This window comes from Bubalus kerabau, chromosome 10 (assembly GCF_029407905.1).
Source record: "Bubalus kerabau isolate K-KA32 ecotype Philippines breed swamp buffalo chromosome 10, PCC_UOA_SB_1v2, whole genome shotgun sequence".
NCBI lineage: Eukaryota > Metazoa > Chordata > Mammalia > Artiodactyla > Bovidae > Bubalus > Bubalus kerabau.
This window is the reverse complement of record NC_073633.1, coordinates 71,961,085-71,981,417: the sequence shown is the minus strand read 5'-3', so window position 1 is coordinate 71,981,417 and position 20,333 is coordinate 71,961,085. Positions and strand designations below refer to the sequence as shown.

Sequence of the window (20,333 nt, the reverse complement as noted above, 5' to 3'; positions counted from 1 at the left end):
GGATATGGTTTGGGAAATGCTGGGTCTGATAACGGGTTGATGAATTTATTTGTAAGGCAGCAATGGAGAAACAGACATTGAGAACAGACTTATGGACACAGGGAGAGGGGAAGAAAGAGTGAAATATATGGAAGAGTAACATGGAAACTTACATTCAGATCAGATCAGATCAGATCAGTTGCTCAGTCGTGTCCAACTCTTTGCGACCCCATGAATCGCAGCACGCCAGGCCTCCCTGTCCATCACCAACTGAGTTCACTCAGACTCACGTCCATCGAGTCAGTGATGCCATCCAGCCATCTCATCCTCTGTCGTCCCCTTCTCCTCCTGCCCCCAATCCCTCCCAGCATCAGAGTCTTTTCCAATGAGTCAACTCTTCACATGAGGTGGCCAAAGTACTGGAGTTTCAGCTTTAGCATCATTCCTTCCAAAGAAATCCCAGGGCTGATCACCTTCAGAATGGACTGGTTGGATCTCCTTGCAGTCCAAGGGACTCTCAAGAGTCTTCTCCAACACCACAGTTCAAAAGCCTCAATTCTTCGGCACTCAGCCTTCTTCACAGTCCAACTCTCACATCCATACCTGACCACAGGAAAAACCACAGGAAAAAAAAGCCTTGACTAGACGAACCTTTGTTGGCAAAGTAATGTCTCTGCTTTTGAACATGCTATCTAGGTTGGTCATAACTTTCCTTCCAAGGAGTAAGCGTCTTTTAATTTCATGGCTGCAGTCACCATCTGTAGTGATTTTGGAGCCCAGAAAAATAAAGTCTGACACTGTTCCCACTGTTTTCCCATCTATTTCCCATGAAGTGATGGGACCGGATGCCATGATCTTCGTTTTCTGAATGTTGAGCTTTAAGCCAACTTTTTCACTCTCCACTTTCACTTTCGTCAAGAGGCTTTTGAGTTCCTCTTCACACTCTGCCATAAGGGTGGTGTCATCTGCATATCTGAGGTTATTGATATTTCTCCCAACAATCTTGATTCCAGCTTGTTTCTTCCAGTCCGGGGTTTCTCATGATGTACTCTGCATATAAGTTAAATAAACAGGGTGACAATATACAGCCTTGACGAACTCCTTTTCCTATCTGGAACCAGTCTGTTGTTCGATGTCCAGTTCTAACTGTTGCTTCCTGACCTGCATACAAATTTCTCAAGAGGCAGATCAGGTGGTCTGGTATTCCCATCTCTTTCAGAATTTTCCACAGTTTATTGTGATCCACACAGTCAAAAGTTTTGGCATAGTCAATAAAGCAGAAATAGATGCTTTTCTGGAACTCCCTTGCTTTTTCCATGATCCAGCGGATGTTGGCAATTTGATCTCTGGTTCCTCTGCCTTTTCTAAAACCAGCTTGAACATCTGGAAGTTCACGGTTCACATATTGCTGAAGCCTGGCTTGGAGAATTTTGAGCATTACTTTACTAGTGTGTGAGATGAGTGCAATTGTGCAGTAGTTTGAGCATTCTTTGGCATTGCCTTTCTTTGGGATTGGAATGAAAACTGACTTTTTCCAGTCCTGTGGCCACTGCTGAGTTTTCCAAATTTTCTGGCATATTGAGTGCAGCACTTTCACAGCATCATCTTTCAGGATTTGAAATAGCTCAACTGGAATTCCATCACCTCCACTAGCTTTGTTCGTAGTGATGCTTTCTAAGGCCCACTTGACTTCACATTCTAGGATGTCTGGCTCTAGGTCGGTGACCACACCATCGTGATTATCTGGGTCATGAAGATCTTTTTTGTACAGTTCTTCTGTGTATTCTTGCCACCTCTTCTTAATATCTTCTGCTTCTGTTGGGTCCATACCATTTCTGTCCTTTATCGAGCTCATCTTTGCATGAAATGTTCCTTTGGTATCTCTGATTTTCTTGAAGAGATCCCTAGTCTTTCCCATTCTGTTGTTTTCCTCTATTTCTTTGCATTGATCGCTGAAGAAGGCTTTCTTATCTCTTCTTGCTATTCTTTGGAACTCTGCATTCAGATGTTTATATCTTTCCTTTTCTCCTTTGCTTTTCACTTCTCTTCTTTTCACAGCTATTTGTAAGGCCTCCCCAGACAGCCATTTTGCTTTTTTGCATTTCTTTTCTATGGGAATGGTCTTGATCCCTGTCTCCTGTACAATGTCACGAACCTAATTTCATAGTTCATCAGGCACTCTATCTATCAGATCTAGGCCCTTAAATGTATTTCTCACTTCCACTGTATAATCATAAGGGATTTGATGTAGGTCATACCTGAATGGTCTAGTGGTTTTCCCTACTTTCTTCAATTTAAGTCTGAATTGGCAATAAGGAGTTCATGGTCTGAGCCACAGTCAGCTCCCGGTCTTGTTTTTGCTGACTGTATAGAGCTTCTCCATCTTTGGCTGCAAAGAATATAATCATATGTAAAATAGATAGCCAATGGGAATTTGCTATATGTCTCAGGGAACTCCAACGGGCTCTGTATCAACCTAGAGGGGTGGGATGTGGAGGGAGACAGGAGGGAGGTTCAAGAAGGAGGGGACATATGTGCACGTTTGGCTGATTCATGTTGATGTTTCACAGAAAACAACAAAATTCTGTAAAGCAATTATCCTACAATTAGAAAATAAAAATTTAAAAAGAACAAGGAAAACAATAAAAATGAAGAAAGAATTTAAAATTGTACCCAGAGTTCAAAATTGAAAAGCAGGTGCTTTTCAGCCAATGTAGGAAGGTGATTAGTGATTATGAGCACAAGCTTCAAGCAAAATAAAACAGAGCAGAACTGGGTTCAAATCCTAACACTACCACTTAGTGGATGTGTGATATGGGCTATTCAGCCTAAGTTGGTCTCAGTTTTCTATCTGCTGTGTAAACTGAGCCAGGTATCTAGGAGGTAATATCTAATCGTATCAATTAGTATAGCCAGGAAACAAAAAACCGCTAGTTATTTTTATCAGAGACCATGAATATAAAGAGTTGGTTGCTGAAAAGTCGAAAGAACACGAGCGTATCTCACAGGTAGCAATTGCAGGAAGCAGCTATCACCCAGAGGGCTGGGAAAAAACAAAGTGAAGAAGTTGGAATTATAAAAACTTAGAGGTTTGGAGGAGGGGCTCCTCAGAGCTAGAACTCAGGTCTCTGAGGAGGGGGCACTGCTAGGCTGGGGATGGTGTCCTCAAGGGGTTGAGGAGACAAGTTTGGCAAATGTTGAGAGGACTGCAATCTGGTTTCAACTGCCGCTCCTGGAATCAACCAGCAATGTCAAGGTAAAGAAGCGAGGCTTGAGTGATGCTCACAGGAATAGGAAGCCAGCATGAAGCCCACAGGAAACCAACAGGAAGGAGCAAATCCCTTCTTCCTCCTGTCTTCCAGTTTCCCTCTATTGTTCTAGTTTACAAAGTCTCTTAGAGCCCGCTGACAAAGCAGAAACATGGTTTACTGAGTCCTACCCCAGCATCGGGCTTCACAGGTAGTGCAGTGGTAAAGAATCAGCCTGCCAAGCTGGAGAGGTGGTTTCAATCCCTGGGTCAGGAGGATCCCATGGAGAAGGGAGTGGTGACCCACTCCAGTATTCTTGCTTAGGCAATACCATGGACAGAGGAGCCTGGCGGACTACAGTCCATGGGGTAACAAGAGTCAGACATGACTTATCGACTGAGCACATACACATACACACCAGCATCACAAAGCCAAATATAGAAAGGTGGGTTTGCATCTGAGAGGCAATAACAATTGCTGGCACAAATACAAAGTGCTCAGAGTGTCAAAAGCATATGACAGCTATTCCTCCTCCCCGAACCTGACTGACAGTCCAATGCCTGGTGTGGATTTGCAGAACTTCTATACGACCTATACAGTAAAGAGAGACAAAACTAAATGCCTGCAAGTTCAACTAAATAAGTGAAACAAGCCTAAACGTAGGCTTAACATCACAGCTCAAACTTCAAATGCCTAAAACTGAACTCCTGATTCTGCCCCTTCCACCCTCCCCAAATGCATTCCCCCCTCAGTCTTTTAAATGTGCAACAAGGTTCAGATCAGATCAGATCAGATCAGTCGCTCAGTCGTGTCTGACTCTTTGCAACCCCATGAATCTCAGCACACCAGGCCTCCCTGTGCATCACCAACTCCCGGAGTTCACTCAGACTCACATCCATCGAGTCAATGATGCCATCCAGCCATCTCATCCTCTGTCGTCCCCTTCTCCTCCTGCCCCCAATCCCTCCCAGCGTCAGAGTCTTTTCCAATGAGTCAACTCTTCGCATGAGGTGGCCAAAGTACTGGAGTTTCAGCTTTAGCATCATTCCTTCCAAAGAAATCCCAGGGCTGATCTCCTTCAGAATGGACTGGTTGGATCTCCTTGCAGTCCAAGGAACTCTCAAGAGTCTTCTCCAACACCACAGTTCAAAAGTATCAATTCTTCAGCGCTCAGCCTTCTTCACAGTCCAACTCTCACATCCATACATGACCACTGGAAAAACCTCAAGGCAACAAGGTTACCTCCTTGCTTTGATTCTCCAATGTCTTCCCACTGCAGGAGGACCATCCTGACTCTCATGACAAGGCCTGCCCTCTCTCCAACCGCATCCACATACCTCCTCCTCCTTCACCCATTCCACGCCCATAGGACTTTCTCTCTTCCTCTACCACCCACACTCTTTTTCATATTGTGCTTTTTGCTTCTTCCATCCAATATCCTGTGCCCAGGCTTCTGACAAGGCTGGTTTCCTCAACCCTTAGGGCTCAGCTCAATTGTAGGCTCTTCAGAGAGACCGCCACCAACACCATCCTACCTACTTACCTGGTAACTTGCTTTTTTCTTTTGGAGTATGCAGTATAAGCAGTATCATCTTACTTGTTAAATTTACTAGTTATTGTTAGTCCCCTCCACTCACCTAAGTGAATTCCACAAGGGCAAAGACCCCACGTATCTTGTTCATCCTCTAGCTTTAGCACCAAGCACAGCAGCTAATCCAAATAAGACCCAAGTATTCATTAGATGAATAGATGGTGTTCTGAGTATACAAGCATGAATAAGACAGAGTCTTACCAGTTTTACCAACTGTTATCAACTTCACCCAGCCCACAACTAACAGCTATCCTAGACCCCTTGGACTTCAAGAAGATCAAACCAGTCAATCCTAAAGGAAGTCAATCCTGAATATTCATTGGAAGGACTAATGCTGAAGCTGAAGCTCCAATACTTTGGCCACCTGATGTGAAGGACTGACTCATTGGAAAAGACCCTGATGCTGGGAAAGATTGAAGGCAGGAGGAGAAGGGGACGACAGAGGATAAGATGGCTGGATGGCATCACCAACTCTATGGACATGAGTTTGAGCAAGCTCTGGGAGTTGGTGATGGACAGGGAAGCCTGGTGTGCTGCAGTCCATGAGATCACAAAGAGTTGAACATGACTGAGAAACTGAACTGAACTGAACTAGACCTCTCATCTTCATGATCCAAATTGATTAAGTCCTTAGGATCTTGCTGTTTCTCAACTGGAATACTATAATAGTATCTGAATCCTGATTTTCCCATTGTTAGTCTTCTCCCATTTCAAACTCTAAACTATCCTACAAGTTTATATATTTATTTATAAGTAATTGACATGTTGTGCAGCTAATCCAAGATTAGTAAAATTTAATTTCTTATGCAGATAAAAATAAATATGAATTCCAATCTTTTCCCCACATTCCACTTTGTAGATCACTACATTCAAAGCACTTCTAATCCTGACATTTCTTAAATGCGTATCTGACTGTATTGCTCTGTTTAAAATTGCTGCAGTGATTCTTCAGTACTTTTAAGATTTGATCATCTGAATTTTATCCTTTGGTTAATGTGGTGTATCACACTGATAAATTTGCATATGTTGAAGCATCCTTCACCCCCCTGGAAAATATTCCACTTGATCACAATGTATGATTCTCTTCATTATTGTTGAATTGGTTTGCTAATATTTTGTTGAGGATTTCCATGTGCAAATGAATGAAGTTGAATCATATCATATACAAAATTTAACTCAAAATTGATTATTGACCTAGATGAGAAAACTTAAAAAAAATAGGATTAAATCTTTGTGACCTTGAGTTAGGCAAAGCTTTCTTAGATGTGACAACAAAACAGTAGCAAAAGAAAAAACAGCTAAGTTGGACCTCAGAAATATTAAGAACTTTCATGCTTCAAAGAGCACCACAAAGAAAATGAAGAGATTCCCCCCATAGAATGGGAGCAAATATTTGTAAGTCATATATCTGATAAAGGACTTGTATGTAGAATATAAACCCTTAAAGGTCCATAACAAAAAGTCAATTCAATTTTAAAATGGGTCATAAGTCTGAATAAATACACAAATGGCTAATAAGCACATGAAAAGATGCTCAACATTAGCCATTAGACAAGTGCAAATTAAAACCAGAGTTATACTGTAGAATGGTAGTTGCCAGGGACTGGCATGAGGGGGAAATAGGGAGTTGTTATTTAAAAGGTGCAGAGTTTCAGTTTTGCAAAATGGAAGTTCTGGAGATCTGTTGTGCAACAATGTGATGTATGAACACTACTAAACTATACATTTTTAAAGGGTTAGAATGGTAAATTTTATGTTATATATTTTTTTTACCCAATTAAAAATTTTGATGCCACTTCACACCCACTGGGATGGCAATAGTAAAAATGTAATAACAAGCATTGACAAGGATGTGAGAAAATTGGAACCCTATTCATTGCTGGTGAGAATGTAAAAGGGTACAGCTGCTCTGAAAACAGTTGGGAAGTTCCTCAAATTGTTGAACATAGAGTTGTGATATGAACCAGCACTTCCACTTGTAGGCATATACCCAAGAGAAATTAAAACATATGTTCACATAAAAACCTGTAGCCAATGTTCACAGCAGCATTTTTCATAAAAGCCGAAAAGTGAAAAAAGCTAAACGTCCATCAGCTGATGACTGGATAAATACAATGTGTTATAGCTATACAATGGGATATTATTTGGCAATAAAAAAAAATAAAATGCTGATTTATCCTATAACATGAATGAACCTTACAACATTATGCTAAGTGTTGTTTTGTGGCCAGTTACAAAAGGCCACATGTTGTGTGTGACTTCATCTGTGATTCTATATGTAATTACATTCTGTTTAATGTCCAGAAAAGGCTGGTGCAGTGGTAAAGAATCCACCTGACAATGCAGGAGATGTGACAGATGTGGGGATGATTCCGTGGAGGAAGAAATGGCAACCCACTCCAGTATTATTGAAGAATCCCACAGACATAAGAATCTGGTGGGCTACCATCCATGGGGTCGCAAAGAGTCAGACATGACTGAGCAACTGAGCACGCATGCACAGGCAAATTTACACTTTTTACTGTAAAGAAGGTAAATTGGCGGTTCGTCTAGTCAAGGCTATGGTTTTTCCTGTGGTCATGTATGGATGTGAGAGTTGGACTGTGAAGAAAGCTGAGCACCAAAGAATTGATGCTTTTGAACTGTGGTGTTGGAGAAGACTCTTGAGAGTCCCTTGGACTGCAAGGAGATCCAACCAGTCCATTCTGAAGGTGATCAGCCCTAGGATTTCTTTGGAAGGAATGATGCTAAAGCTGAAACTCCAGTACTTTGGCCACCTCATGCGAAGAGTTGATTCAATGGAAAAGACCCTGACGCTGGGAGGGATTAGGGGCAGGAGGAGAAGGGGACGACAGAGGATGAGATGGCTGGATGGCATCACTGACTCGATGGACGTGAGTCTGAGTGAACTCCAGGAGTTGGTGATGCACAGGGAGGCCTGGCGTGCTGCGATTCATGGGGTCGCAAAGAGTTGGACACGACTGAGTGACTGATCTGATCTGATCTGATAGGGTTGGGGGAAGATGGCAGGGATTTGGGGTGATGGCTAAATGTACACAGGGTTTCTTTTGTGGGTAATTAAATTGTTCTGAAATTAATTGTAGTGGTGGTTGGAAAATTCTGTGAGTACATTAAATTCTTGAATGGGGGAATTATAAGGTATTTAAACTGTATCTCTGTTAAGCTGTTAAAAAGAAAAAAGTCAAAAACAGAAAAGGCCTTGCAGCTTTTGCCTTGTTTAGTAGGAACACTCACTCTTGGAATCCTGAGCCCCCATTAAAGGAATTTATCTTAAGACCACCTGGCTGTGACAAAGTCCAAGCCACCCGAAGAGGCCACAAGTTGTCCCAGCTCATCCCAGCTTTCGAGTCATCACAGCCTGAGCACCACATACATAAGTGAAGAGCCTCCAGATGATTTTAGTCCTCTGGCCTTGAATCACTTCAGTCATTTGGGTCTTCCCTACCAATTGATGCTTTGGAACTGTGGTGTTGGAGAAGACTCTTGAGAGTCCCACGGACTGCAAGGAAATCCAACCAGTCCATTCTAAAGATCAGTCCTGGGTGTTCTTTGGAAGGAATGATGCTAAAGCTGAAACTCCAGTACTTTGGCCACCTCATGCGAAGAGTTGACTCATTGGAAAAGACTCTGATGCTGGGAGGGATTGGGGGCAGGAGGAGAAGGGGACGACAGAGGATGAGATGGCTGGATGGCATCACTGACTCGATGGACGTGAGTCTGAGTGAACTCCGGGAGTTGGTGATAGACAGGGAGCCTGGCATACTGCGATTCATGGGTTCGCAAAGAGTCGGACACGACTGAGTGACTGAACTGAACTGAACTGAACTAAGCTTCTAGACATTCCCATCTCTGCCATATCCTGTCCCAATACCTGACCACACCATCTGTGAACATAATAAAACGGTGGTTGTTTTATATAACTCCATTTTGGGATGGTCTCTAAAGCCCACTCTTCTGATTTTCCTTCTACCTCACTGTTTACTTCTCATTGTACTGGTCCCCTGCCACCCCCAGTCTGCCCGAATGCTGGAGTATCCCCTCAGTCCATGGACCACTTCTATGCCCACGCTCACTCCATCGGTGATGTCACGTGGACTCATGGCTTTAAATGCCATGCTGATGACATGGCATCAAGGTAAGATGAAATTTACCAGTCAGACCTCTCCTCTCAACCTCAGAGAACTATATTCACCTGTTTATTTGAGATCCCTACTTGGATTTCTGACTGGCATCCAAAATGGAACAAAAACACAATAACTCTTTTCCTTCAAAACCACCTTTTCCCAATTGTTTCCATCTCAGTAAAGTGCACCTCTCAGCTTTGCAGTGGCTCAGGCGTCTTTGTCTAGATATCCCTAGCTCACTTCCTGGTCTTCTACAGTTCTCTATTAATAAATTCCTGGTGAGGCCTTTCCTGACCATTGCATTTGAAGTAGAATCCTCACTTCCATCTTTCTCATCACCAACTCATCATCTCAGCTTTGATTTTCTCCATAGCACTTAACCTCCACTTGATAATACGGTATCGTTTACTAATTTGTCCTTTTTTTTTACTAGAATGTAAGGTCCATGAGGGCGAGGGGTTTTGTGTATTTTTTTCACCATTGTATTCTCATGCTCACACCATGTGTAATGTCCTTGGCACTCAGTAATCATTCAGTTACTGAATAATTAGAGTTCAGGGAGCAAAAGAGATGAGATGAAGAATACAAGCAGTGTTGGTCCCAAAAGGAGATATAATATACTTCCTCTTTGGGGGAAGAGAGAAAAGAGTGTCTACTGGCTTTGTATATGTAAACAAGATATTAACAGTAATACCTGTCATACATGAGAGAATACTATATGCTATGCCCAGGTCCAAGCACTTCACACACATATTAACTCTCAACACATATATTAACTCTTCACACATATATTAACTCTCAACTCACATGTATAAAACTTTCAACAGCCTATAGGTAGGTTCTATTATCACTATTTTTATAGATGAGGAAACTGATCAGAGTGACTGAGGTTGAGTAACTTGTCCAAGGGAGAAGTGGAGGAGCTGGGATATAAACTCATGATATAATGACTTTAGTGTCTGTCAATTTAACCCATCTTTTGAAGGTTCTTTTCTGAAAGTGATACAGCAGTGGTGGGGTACAGAACTTGAGAAGAATGGAAGAGAAATAGCTGTTGAGAGTTCAGTCGAGGGTCCATTAGGAAAATAAAAGGATTGTTGAGCAGCAGTGAACACCTGGAAGCGAAGTTTCTTAGTGGACTCTGTGAACTAGTTAGACCACTTGAACTTCTGTGGTAACAGCGGTAAAGAAGCATAATTGAGGCAAGCCAAGTATGAATTCCTGGGGCAGGTAGAGTGGAGAGATTAAGCAAGCAAGCTAAGATGATAACATATTTGAAACAGTTAAGCAGACAACCCAGGAGCAAGTTAATGAATAATTAGAATAGACTCGGGGACCCAGAAACTAGAGGTTGTGATGACAAAAAAGAAGATTCAGGAGAAATATAGGGAAATACAGAAATAGAAGGGAATTCAGAGTTCAAAATCTAGGTAATGGAGTTCAGGAATGACCCAGTGGAACAGGGCCCATCTGAGGCAGGATTCAATAGAGGAGGCTGCAATGAATCACTTCAACCCACTCTTCCTAAACCCCAGATTATCTATATTGATGCTTCAAATTCCCACAAGCCAAGACAAAACTCTTCATGCCACAATTAGTGGGAAGGCTTAAAAAATACAATAGTTCCAACGGGAAATAATTCAGTGATTTGTGTTGAGCCGTTATGTAACAGTTGTTAAGTTCCTCCCCTAGAGGTGGTTTAGACATTGTTTAGACATTAAGAACTCTCATAGGTGCCAAGCTGGGAAAAACGCATCATTGAAAAAGGAGGTGGCTAGTCACCTATTAGATCTGCTAATGTTCCCTGCTTCAGGTGTTTGGAAAGTACCAACTACTCTATGTAAGCCACTTAGTGCACGTTCCTGTTAGTTGCTCAGTCATGTCCAGTTCTTTGTACTCCCATAGACTGCAGCCTACCAGGTTCCTCTGTCTATGGGATTCTTCAGGAAAGAGCAGGTTGCCATTTCCTACTCTAGGGGATTCTCCCAACTCAGGGATCGAACCCAGGTCTCCTGCATTGGCAGGCAGATTCTTTACCATCTGAGCCACCAGGCAAGCCCTAAATCACATTTCATCTAGTGATCCAGTCAAATAAAATGCTTTTATAGATGCTCGCACAAGATGTCTCTTATTCATTGCCATTGGCAAATTATGGCATAAGCCTCTAAGAGTCAGTGTACTTGTTTTTAATTGATTATTTACCAAATTTCACATATTTATTACTATTGAGGTTAGGAAAAACAATTATTTTAGTTGCAGCAAAGGGGAATAAAGGGCTAATCATCTTTAAGAGCTATGAAAAATGATGGGTGAATGGATAAACAAACTATGGTATATACATATACCAGAATATTTTTCAGCCTTAAAAAAGAAATTCGGATACATGATGCACCTTGAAAACATTATACTTTGTGAAATAAGCTGGACACCAAAGGATAAATATTGTATGATTCCATGCCTATGAAGTACCTAGAATAGTCAAATTCACAGAGACAGAAAACAGAATGGTGGTTGCCTAGGAGCTGAAGGGACAGGTAATGAATGAGGAGTTACTGTTTGATGGATACAGAGCTTCAGTCTAGGATAATGGAAAATGTCTGCAGATGGAAACTGGTGGTGGTCATACAACAGTGTGAAAGTACTTAATGCCACTGAACTATATACTTAAGAATGGTTAAAATGGTAACTTTTATGTCATATCTATTTTACTACAATAAAAAAAAGTTATGAAAAATAGCATAAGATTGCAGATGGAATCTACCTAAGATGAGAAAGTAAGCGTGTATCTAGGACAGTTGAGGTACAAATAGACCTGTAAAGGGAAGCAGGGTGGATAAGGATGTCAAAATGACCCCTGAGTAGTCCCCTGCAATTGATATACAAAGTGAAGTTCCCAGATGAACTGCTATACAGCTAGCCAACTGCAACAGGGACTGTAGCTTTTGACCACTGGGTTCCAGGCTTAGAACAGGGCTTTAGGAACATCTAAGTCAGGGATGTTCTTCTAATAAGCCATCAATGCTTCTGTTAGAGACAGATATTTTGAGGTCAGGAGCCTTGTCTGATTCTTTGTAGCTCAGACTCCCAAAAGGTATCTGGCCCCTAGAAGATATCTGTTACTTAGTTATTGAATACAGATGAAATTTGATTTGGTTTATAAAATGAAGAAATAGTAATATCTTTTTGAGGGTGCTATATTTGATGGGAATAAAATAATATTATATAAACACAATGATAGAAAGATAAGGCATAATTTTTAATACAAACAAGACAAAATAAGGCTTGGAAATCTCCCTGCATGTCACAGTTTATTTGCCATGATATAATTTCTTAGTGAATTAAAGGTAATTTCCATTGAAGAAACAGGAAGCTCTGATTTACTTTATTCTTCTTAATCATCTTGGGAAAAGTGGGGAATGGGGCTTTTTTTGACTACCAGGTTCCTCAACTCCTAAGAGGATGTAACATGGGATAAATAAAGTGATTTACTATTCAGAAGGACATGGGGTTAATCTGGCATTAAAACACACACACACACACACACACACACACACACACACACACAAAATAAAAAAATGGTTTGTTTCTTTTAGTGATTTTTCTGGCTTTGAAACCTCTCCAGTTTTGGATGGATTCTTTATGCAGGAGGAAATCTAAGGTAAGGTATTGAGAGTCTCACAGATCTTCCCTAGTAGGTCACATCCTGCTAATCTAATCATATTTGACAATAAATTTAATTATCCAAGAAATTTTGTTATCCATGTTTTATATATCTGCTTCCTATAAATGAGTATCATTTAAATCTATGATACACTGAGAACAGTCAAGAATTATTTCTTGCATTTATAATTTAAGAAGCTATATTTAAAAATTAAGATATGTTTATGTGACTATGATTATAAGGAAAATGAGAAACCAAAACAGATGGATATTTATAAAAACTGATATTTCAGGAAAGGATTTAAAGTTAGAAGTCCTTTCCAACTCTTTTGTAAACTAAGAAACATACAATTATTTTAAGAAGAATTCAGCTTTTACCCAATTGCACTCCAGATTACATGAAAGAAAAAACATTCTGAAATCTTAAGACTTTTACTTCCTCAAATTTTAGGTGGATTGCTTTTCAGAATTTTTCTAATTGATATTACATGAAATCCTCTAGCTGATAAAAGGCCAAATGTTTATGTTCTTCACAAGAGGTTGAATGGGTTTTTATGCATTGATACAGAGTGGAATTTCAGTATTTGCCATACCGAACAGCAAGGAATAATTAATTTTCGCCATCCATGTATCGTACAAATATGAAGTTAAAATAGAATTTTCACTGACAGTTAACACTGTAGATTCCATGTTCTGATTAATTCCAAGAATACAGTTTGCATCTTCAGTGGGAAGTGTACTTTTCAGTTGTTACAACATCCTCAGAGACTTTTCAGTTTGTCTTTATCTTGCTCTTTTTGACTGCAAAGTGCAAAAGATTCCTGAACGAATTGCCTACACATTGGGCACTGCTGAAAATACTTAACACAGCCATCACACAAGCACGTGTGTCTACATGGCAAGAGCACCCAGTTCACAGTCCCATTCTGGCAAACCACACAGTCCTTGCTATTCTCTTCTGGAGGCTCCACTTCACTTTCAGATAGTCCTGCCTTTTCTAGCAAACTTCGGTCTGTGTTTTTTTCTTCTGGAGAAGAATTGCTGGAGGGAGTGGAATTATTATTTGCAGACATGAAAAGTTGCTGAAAATCAAAGAAACAAATGTAAAAATAATTACAAATGACAATTATGCTTTAAATACAGGGGTTATAAGAGCTGCTAAAAACATATGAACTAGCAAATCCAATAGCAAATAAAAGTTAACTTGTATGATAAGTAACTGAAAATATTATCTCTTTATAATAGTCATTCTCTGAAACTCTGCAAACAGAAAAGACAAAAATAAGACTCGAGGGTACAACTTACCTTAAGATCATGAAATTGACCTTGAGCTAGGAGTAAATATTGATATAATATCCTACAGGAGAGTTTATAAGTCTTATCAGGAATATGAATTACTGACACCATGGAAATCTAAAACAGAAATTGAACACCAGTCAGTATGTGATTTCCTTATATTATTTCACAGATATGTGAAAAATATTTCTCAAATAAAAATGAGGTTGATAAATTAGAAAACTTATAATAATTTCCTTAAATCAGTCACTAGAACCCAGTTATATATATTTTGCCAGAGTTATTTTACTTATCCTCAAATTCACAAATTTAATGTCATCCAAACAAAAAGAGCAATTAGTTTTTCATATAGCTACATGAGTTGACTCTACAATTAAAATAAAACATAAGAGCTAGGAAAATACTGGAAAGAAAGCTACGAGAGGGACTAAGTTCAGTCAGATGTTAAAACATACTACAAAGCCTCTAAAATTTTAAAGCACACTACAAAGCCTCTAAAATTAAAACAGTGTGGTACTGGTACATGAATAGATAGCTGGATGGAACAGAATAAACAGTCCACAAACAGACTTAACCTTATATGCAAATATAAAGGTTACATTTCAAATAACTAAACAAAGAGAGTCTTTGTAATAATAAAAAGTACTGGGGCAACTGGATAGCTGTTTGGGAAAACAAAATTAGACTCATAATTGTAAAAAATAAAACTATACAAGTACTACAAAAAAAACATGAATTTCTTTTTAGTTTCAGTGTAGAAAAAGATTTTCTATGACTCCAACCTAGAGGCAGATAAATATGACAAATATAACTACATAATAAGGTAAAATTTGCATGACAAGAAACACTATAAGTAAAGTCAAAGGACATACGACAAGTTGAAATACATATTCACAATGTATATCACAGACATAAGTTAATATCCTTAACTTATAAAGAACTTTTAAAAAATCGAAGAAAAAGTGAATAAAAATTCTATACAGAAATGGGGCAAAGACATGAACAGATAATTTACGGAAAGATAAAACATGGTCCTTAGCCATATGAATAGATGTTCAATTTCACTTATAATATGATAAATGCAAATTGAAACTTCACTGAAATATCATTTCTAGCTCATCAGATTAACAAAAATTGAGTAGCTTATCAGTACACTCTATGGAGAAACCATCACTCTCATATACTGCTGGAGGAAATGTGTTAAAAAAAAAAAAATACAATTCCAAAGGAACAACTCCAACTGAGGGGAATTTAGCAGTAGGTAACAAAACGAACCACATTTACTTAACCTTTAACCATATAACCTCACCAGTATTAAACTACCGACACACAAGTTATCCAGTGCAAGATTGTTATTACAGAATACTGGAAACCACCTGAATGTCCAACCACAGGAGATTGGTTGAATAACTATGGCATTAATGCATGTATACCCTACATACAATAGAGTGCTAGGCAGCTGTTTAAAAAAAAAATGAGGAAGATCTCTATGAACTGATCTGGAGTGATTTCCAGGAGATATAAAGTAAAAAAAGTGAGAACATGCATAGTATAAAGTGTTTCCTACTTTTTGTATAAGAAAGAAGGGAAAATGAGAATAGATAGATATCTGTATTTTCTTACCTTTAGAATAAGAAACATAGGAAGGATAAGCCAGAAAACAATGAATTTGGGGATGAAAGCATCATCTGAGTTATATCTCTTTACGTAGGTTTTTTACTTTTGAGAGAACTAATCCGAGGAATTTATGGACACTGTTTTTGACGATAAATCCTCAGTTTGGGGCAGGAAATAAGGAAAGGGTAGTTTGAGGACTTAAATAATCAAATTCAGTAATGAATTATAAACCACTGGGAGGAAAAGGAATTTATGAAGCTGTGAGATAACAAATAGATAATTAAAGAGATTAATCAGAGGTCTCTTACTTGTAATAGAAGGCAGAGGGCTGAATGCAGGGCTGAAGTTGGAAAATAATCATTTTGCAATCATCATGGTAAAGATGAACTCTGATAAGAATCATTAATGGATATTAAATCCAAGGGGAGATTTTGATAAAGAACAAGATATTTGTATGGTCTTAAAGTGCCTTTTCACACGCTGCCTATTATTTGCAAGGGAGGGAGAAAAAAAAAAAGGAAACGATGGGAAATTAGATAATACCTTGACTGAGATAAAAATTAACATTGCCAATGAGGGAAAAGAACCTCCTATTCTTCTATAGGCGATGCCCTGAAAATCAAACACTCTCACCTGCCTGGTACACTGGCTGAAAATGCTTAACTTCAATCTAATCATGATGAAACATCAGACAAAATAAGGAATGTCCTATTTTACAAAAACAGTGTGTGCATGTGACTGTAATCCTCAAAAATGCTAATGTCATAAAAGACAAAAAAAAAAAGCTATGGAAATGTTTCAGGTTAAAGGAGGTTAAAAATACATGACAAATATAATTTCTGACTAAACTACAGTATGTACTGGAGGGAAAAGACATGTTGTAAACAATACTGTTAGGCTGACAAATTGGAATGCAGGTAATAGATGGGATAAAATATTGTACCAGTGTTAGATTTATAAAGTAGATAACTACATCATAGTTACTTAAGAGAAGACACCTATTATTAGGAAATACACACTGAAGTACTTGGATGTAAAGAATCATCATGTATACAACTTATTCTCAATTCATTAAAATATATATATACATACACATGCATGTTGTTTGTTGTTGTTTTTAGCCACCAAGTCATGTCTGACTATTCTGCAACCTTATGGACTCTAACCCGTCAGGCTCCTCTGATCATGGGACTTCCCAGGCAAGAATATTGGAGTGGGTTGCCATTTCCTTCTCCAGCAGATGTTCCCAACCCAGGGATCAAACCTGCATCTCCTGCATTGGCAGGTGGATGCTTTACCACTGAGCCACCACGGAAGCCCATATATACATTTACATATGGGCAAATAATGAAAATGGGGCAAATGTTAACAATTAGATCTGGGTAAAGGGTAATATGGGTGTTCTTTTACATTTTTATTTTGGCGAGTTTCTGAAATTATATGCATATAGAAAGTTTAAAAAACAATGGCTGTAAACATACAATATTCTTTACAGCCTCATAAGGATATATTAATTTGGCAATGACTTTAGAGACTTTTAATACTATATCAAAATAACAGGATTGTATTTTGGTAGAAGACAGTAATGCTATCACCTATTACTAACAATCCTGCCATTTAATTTAACATCAAAAGCCTCTGAAGCTACTATCATGCTAGTTATGAATATATAGGTAGTTGTAGATATACCTTTGATATGGAAAAATGTATACAACATATTATTAAATGAAAGCTGACCCCAAAATAAAATGGACAATTTGATCCCATTTTTGTCTCGACATTACATATATAAAGGTCTAGAAAGATATAGACAAATACAGCTACTGTCTTTGTGTGACAGAATACCAGTGATTTTCCTTTTTTTCCTTTTGGCCTACTAGATTTTCTATTTCCTTCCACAAACATACATTATTTGAGTAATACAAAACAGAAACTAGCATAATTTAGTAAAAGTGAAAAAAAATTTAAGTCAAAATCTTGCAATGACAGTCTTCACTTTCCTTATCTAGCTAAAATAACAAACTAGTTCCTAACTACAGGATCTGAATGTAATTTACAATAAGAGTTACAATAGGAATGAGAGAGTTTAATTTTATTTTTTTAGATTTAGAATCTCTGACTCCAGATAAAATATTGAAAAGCCAAATGCCCAGTTTGCTTTTAAAATTAACAGAGAACATGACTACAAAATACACTAAAAGACTTTAGTTCCGATATTAGGCCCTATCTGAGAGATGGAGAAGCTAGGATCAACAGGAAGGAAAGGAGGGAGCAGGCTGATAAGAACAGAAGATCCAGAGAAGGACCCAGGCAGGGAGGTACAAAGAAAGAGAGAACAGGATGGCTGATCCGTAGAGCCAGGTACCCAGCTGCCCTGTGGGAATAAGCCTCCCCCAAGCACTGCTGGGCCAGGAGACTTCACTCCAGTTGGATCAGGGGTGTGAGAGCAAATCTTTCCCCATTTACAATGCCACTGAACTTTAAAGTGGTTGAAATGGTCAGTTTTATGTTCTATGTATTTTACCACACACACACACACACACACACTCCTCTGTTTAGATGGAGGAGAAAAGTTAGAAAATAAGGAAGAGTTTGAGAATTCAAGCTGACAAAGAGCAGCAGCAGTGAGGGGGAAAGGAACCACAGGGGAGGCTGAGAAGAAGGTGACAGGTGTGACCCTCTCTGTTTCGACTGAAATCGGGCCTCATATCTTTACACACCTTCATAGTTCCAGTGATTCTGCATCCAGATTATTCAAGAGACCTCTGCCTCTATTTTCTCAACTTTTAATAAACTACTCTCTAAAACCTGTAGTAGCTTTCAGTTGCTGCCAAATTATAAAGACCTTTTGGTTACTCTTGCCTGGAAAATCCCATGGATGGAGGAGCCTGGTAGGCTGCAGTCCATGGGGTCGCGAAGAGTCGGACATGACTGAGCGACTTCACTTTCACTTTTCACTTTAATGCATTGGAGAAGGAAATGGCAACCCACTCCAGTGTTCTTGCCTGGAGAATCCCAGGGACAGGGGAGCCTGATGGGCTGCCGTCTGTGGGGTCGCACAGAGTCGAACACGACTGAAGTGACTTAACCTTAACCTAGAAGAGATGGGGGGCGGGGGGACATGATGGAGAGAGAAGGGCTATCTTGCCCAGGTAGGCGGGGTAAAGGACGGAAAGGCTGGAAATACGAAGCGCCCAACTCAGCACATCTTATTTCCTTCAGTGGAAAAGACAGGAGGGCCACAGGAGCGCGAAGGAAGACAGAGACAAGAGCTCTCCTGTAGACTATCCAGGAGCTTAGCTGTGGGGCTGTAAGTGGCTCGCTAACATTGTTTGGTATGACTTTTTTTTTCTTCCACTTAACAAATTTACTGAGTACCCATTGAGTTCTAGGTACTGTTAGGTCCTGGAAATAAACAAAAAGTTAGTATGACTTCTATTTGGAAAAAACAAACTGACTTCAGCTCAGTGGAACTTCAAATTAACATCCCCCTTCAAAAAAAACTACAGAGGCATAACTACACTGAGCAGGGTCTACACCTTCCAGTTAGGGTCTGTACCTTTCAAAGCTCAATCTATGCTTGTTTCATGGAGACAATCCTGTTAAAACAAAGGATGCTGGCACAGGACTACAAAGGCTCAAAATCAAGCCCTGGTTCCATCTCTTATTTCGTGAATGGCTGGGATTTTTCTTCAAACTCTTAGTGTTTATAAGAAGGATATTTGCCCTAACATACAAGGTTGTTGGAAGGAATAAATAAGTTACTGGTCGCAAATATACTTTGTATGTTACAAAGTGTCATAAAAATGTTACCATATCTGTATTAATCAATATTTTCAAGCACTTCTGAAAAGTAGCAAATTGGTTATAAAGGCATTCTCATCATGATAAGATTTTACCAAAAGTTTATTTTCATGCACAAGCTTCTAATGCACTTAAAGGAATGACAGGCTCAGGGCCTTTTAGATCTCTAACATGCTTTTATCTTCCAATTGGGATAAACTACTGGACTAAAGAAATAGCACATAATGAAAAAAGAAGATTACAATAATTACTGAAAATATAGGGACCAAAGACATATAAGATGTAGGTGCAACAGGGGCTGTGATGGAAACAAGATGACTGCAAGCACGCAAAGAAAAGAGTGGACACTGTCTTAAAATCGAGCGCTTCAGATTATTACAGTAATTATTTATCCGGTGCTAAAAATGCCAGGAATAAACATGCTCCCTAACAGCCTTCTTCTATGTGGCAAATACCACAGAATACAGAATGAGGAAATTAACATAATTCAACTCTGTCTTTTATTTTCTAAATATAATCATATTCCTGCAACCCATATGGGAAACCACAAATCACACTCTGAAGAAGCAATACACATAAAAAAACTCTTACAGGAGTACTTCCCATACATTCATTTTCCAAGAAAAGTGTGTCCAGGCCGCAGAAATTAAAATAAATCTTTTTCTATCTCACCAAATAATTAAAACCCATCAATCAAATCACTTAAAAGTAATGCTTCCAGAATTTTAAAATTACTTACAATGTCATAAATTTCTCGGTCATCCTTATCAGCTAGGGTCAATAGCGCTACCAAAGGATAGCGAGATCTCGGCACTGTGCCAAAGTCTTCGATTTTAGTATCTCTTGGTAACTGGCAATATATTTCTTCTTTGCTGTCCTTTTTAATACTTTTTGAAGATGTAAAGGTAAATTGCCACTATAACCAAAGAATACAACGATATACCAAAAGGAGTAAATGATAACTTAGCAACGCAATTTTATTCACAGAAAGTC

The 20,333-nt window shown here is 39.1% G+C and overlaps 1 protein-coding gene across 1 annotated transcript in view; it reads right to left on the bottom strand.

Annotated features, from left to right (window-relative positions):
• Positions 1-12,254: 12,254 nt before the first annotated feature.
• CGRRF1 (cell growth regulator with ring finger domain 1) overlaps positions 12,255-20,333 on the bottom strand; it is a 29,136-nt gene continuing 21,057 nt past the window's right edge. Inside the window, exons 4-6 of the mRNA XM_055538108.1 lie at positions 20,080-20,227; positions 13,929-14,036; positions 12,255-13,705 (exon numbers count right to left, since the gene is read on the bottom strand). Coding sequence (XP_055394083.1) covers positions 13,385-13,705; positions 13,929-14,036; positions 20,080-20,227 — 577 coding nt within the window. The 3' untranslated portion in view covers positions 12,255-13,384. The remainder of the gene's footprint in view (positions 13,706-13,928; positions 14,037-20,079; positions 20,228-20,333) is intronic.